We start from the raw sequence: 2307 nt of genomic DNA on the forward strand, positions 1-2307 counted from the left end.
GGCAATGGACTTATCCAATAGTCGTAAGACCCTAACATTCACCTACACAGCCCAATCACACCCTGATGTCTCACAAGCACTTAATCCGAGAAAAAAAAATGCGCATCCGTTTAACCATTTAATCAAGACTACGTACCTCTCCCTGGATGGCAACAGATTTATCTAACAGACGTAACGATAGATACAGCGCCGAAGCAGCGATAACATTCGGTGCCTTCGCCACAACATCAGCAGAACGGAAGCTGCGAGTGTGCGAGTGGATTTGATTTTGTATGGAGTCTAACTGGTGTTCGTGATGGCAGTTGTACCGTTGAAAGTACTACCAGTTAGAAATGATTCTATAGAGTCGTGGTATATATATGGCAGTGGTACATTCACTACAGATTGTATGATGTGATTTAAGCTCTAACCATATCGCACCTCCCGGATGTTTCCGTGACAACGACCTATTTGATGGATTGTACCGTTTGTATCTTTCGCGTCACGTATGCGATTGCGGTAATATCATATGTGATGAATGTCAGCAAGTTTACCTGTGCATACCAAAGCAAAGAAATATAATATTCGCCAATTACTACATCACTAGTGCCCACAGGCCTGTAGTGCCATGCTCGTTGCGAGTTGTGCCCATAGTGTGGATTTGGCACTTCTGTTGTCACTGAGCTCCGCTGGCAAAGTGTAGCATAACTGATAAGCACTCTGTGAGCGCAACATTTAGCTCAGGTTCGCCATACAGCCGGGATATGCACATATGATAGTACTATGTACAAAGCACTTTGCCGTTAAACCCAACACTCGTAAGGTCAAAGGTACAGAACACAATGAGGGTTCTTAAGATACAAACCAAAATTAGAGAACATCGACGGGCACTTAGCCGTAACACCCCACTTAGTCGGTACATCAACGTGAATGTGTGGCTAAGGCGAAGAACGCTTTTCATGCGGTTCTGAAGTGGTCGGTATCGCTTGGGAGAACTATATCGCAAACACGGGTGTCAAGCTAACCAAAAGAAGAGTACCTGTCGTTGATGATCATATAGGCTAGTTGGGTTGTCTGCCGCGCCCATTTTTTCCCATCCGCCATAGCTGTGCACAAGGCCATTGCGTATATATATAGGTACTTGTGGGATAGAACAATGTCCACATTGTAGTTGACACACCTCAGGATCAGCATCTCACACGTCTGCGTTTGATATGATAGAAACACAGACGGTCAGACGATGCCCCCATGTGTCGTTGACATGCCAAGATCAAAGTGTCACGCATGCAGATACCCGATCAAAGTTCGGGCGCACATATGCATTGAATAGACTCGGAAGCACTCCAGTGGTGTAACAAATACTCATCCTGCCGTACATAAAACCCGCAACAATAATGTTTCGCGCGCCATACGACCGGTTGCTGAGTCGATAGTATCCACAGATACACCCAACAGATATACAAACGCAGAAACCTTGTCTATAAATAGCCCCACATACATTTCTATCAATTGAAACACTTAGCAAGGAGCATGGCAGCGGTGGTACAAGCAACTCACCACTATGCTATCTCGTAGTTCCCAATAGAGATCACCATTGACCTCCAGGAGAGGCTGCTCCGGATGCAGGTGGCAATACGCCACACTGATCGCATCGCGGAGTCGGCATGGACATTCAACTACCTTTGATGCCAAGTATAAGGCACTCAAGGATATCAGCTGTGAACGTTGAGAATGTATGAGAAACACGTGTTGCATGTGCACAGGTGTTTTGGTGTGCTTCCTGTTATTCATGTATAGTAGTTGACTAGTGCCCCGAAATGTCAACAGCGAAGAGCGCCAAATAGGCGAGTCTTTGATGAGCATTTTTCCGGATCGCCACATTCGGATATGTGAGGTTTGTGCAGGAATTTGGCGGGAGAAGATGCAATCAAGACACATTGTGAAGGGTATATATATATTCAGCTAACTTTACCTTCACCAACGCATGAGGTTAAATGGAACAAACACGGCTTCGAAACACCAGCATTGAAGTCGACCAGCTTATTATGCTATAGATTTCCCACCTATAAAGCATAGATTCTAGTGGATTCGACCAGGACATCATGAAAGCAAGCTATGCCCAACGCTCCCGTAAAATGAAAACAGAAACAAAAGAAAGGCATAGAGTATATAAGGACACGTGTAGAGTCCTGCATATAACATACACACACACACACGCATATAAATATATAAATATATATATAAATATATATATATACATATAAGTATATATATATGTTTGTGTGTTTTGTGTGTATATATATATATATGGGTGGGTGGGTGTGTCTG

General features: G+C 43.9%; 1 protein-coding gene across 1 annotated transcript in view; it reads right to left on the reverse strand.

The window, feature by feature from the left end:
- SARC_09120 (hypothetical protein) overlaps window positions 1-2307 on the reverse strand; it is a gene marked incomplete at its 5' end in the record, with an annotated part of 6431 nt that overhangs the window by 1285 nt on the left and 2839 nt on the right. Inside the window, 3 exons of the mRNA XM_014296872.1 lie at window positions 137-242; window positions 1019-1182; window positions 1537-1695. Of these exons, the coding sequence (XP_014152347.1) occupies window positions 137-242; window positions 1019-1182; window positions 1537-1695 (429 nt within the window). The remainder of the gene's footprint in view (window positions 1-136; window positions 243-1018; window positions 1183-1536; window positions 1696-2307) is intronic.

Source organism: Sphaeroforma arctica, assembly GCF_001186125.1.
Source record: "Sphaeroforma arctica JP610 unplaced genomic scaffold supercont1.891, whole genome shotgun sequence".
Classification (NCBI taxonomy): domain Eukaryota; class Ichthyosporea; order Ichthyophonida; genus Sphaeroforma; species Sphaeroforma arctica.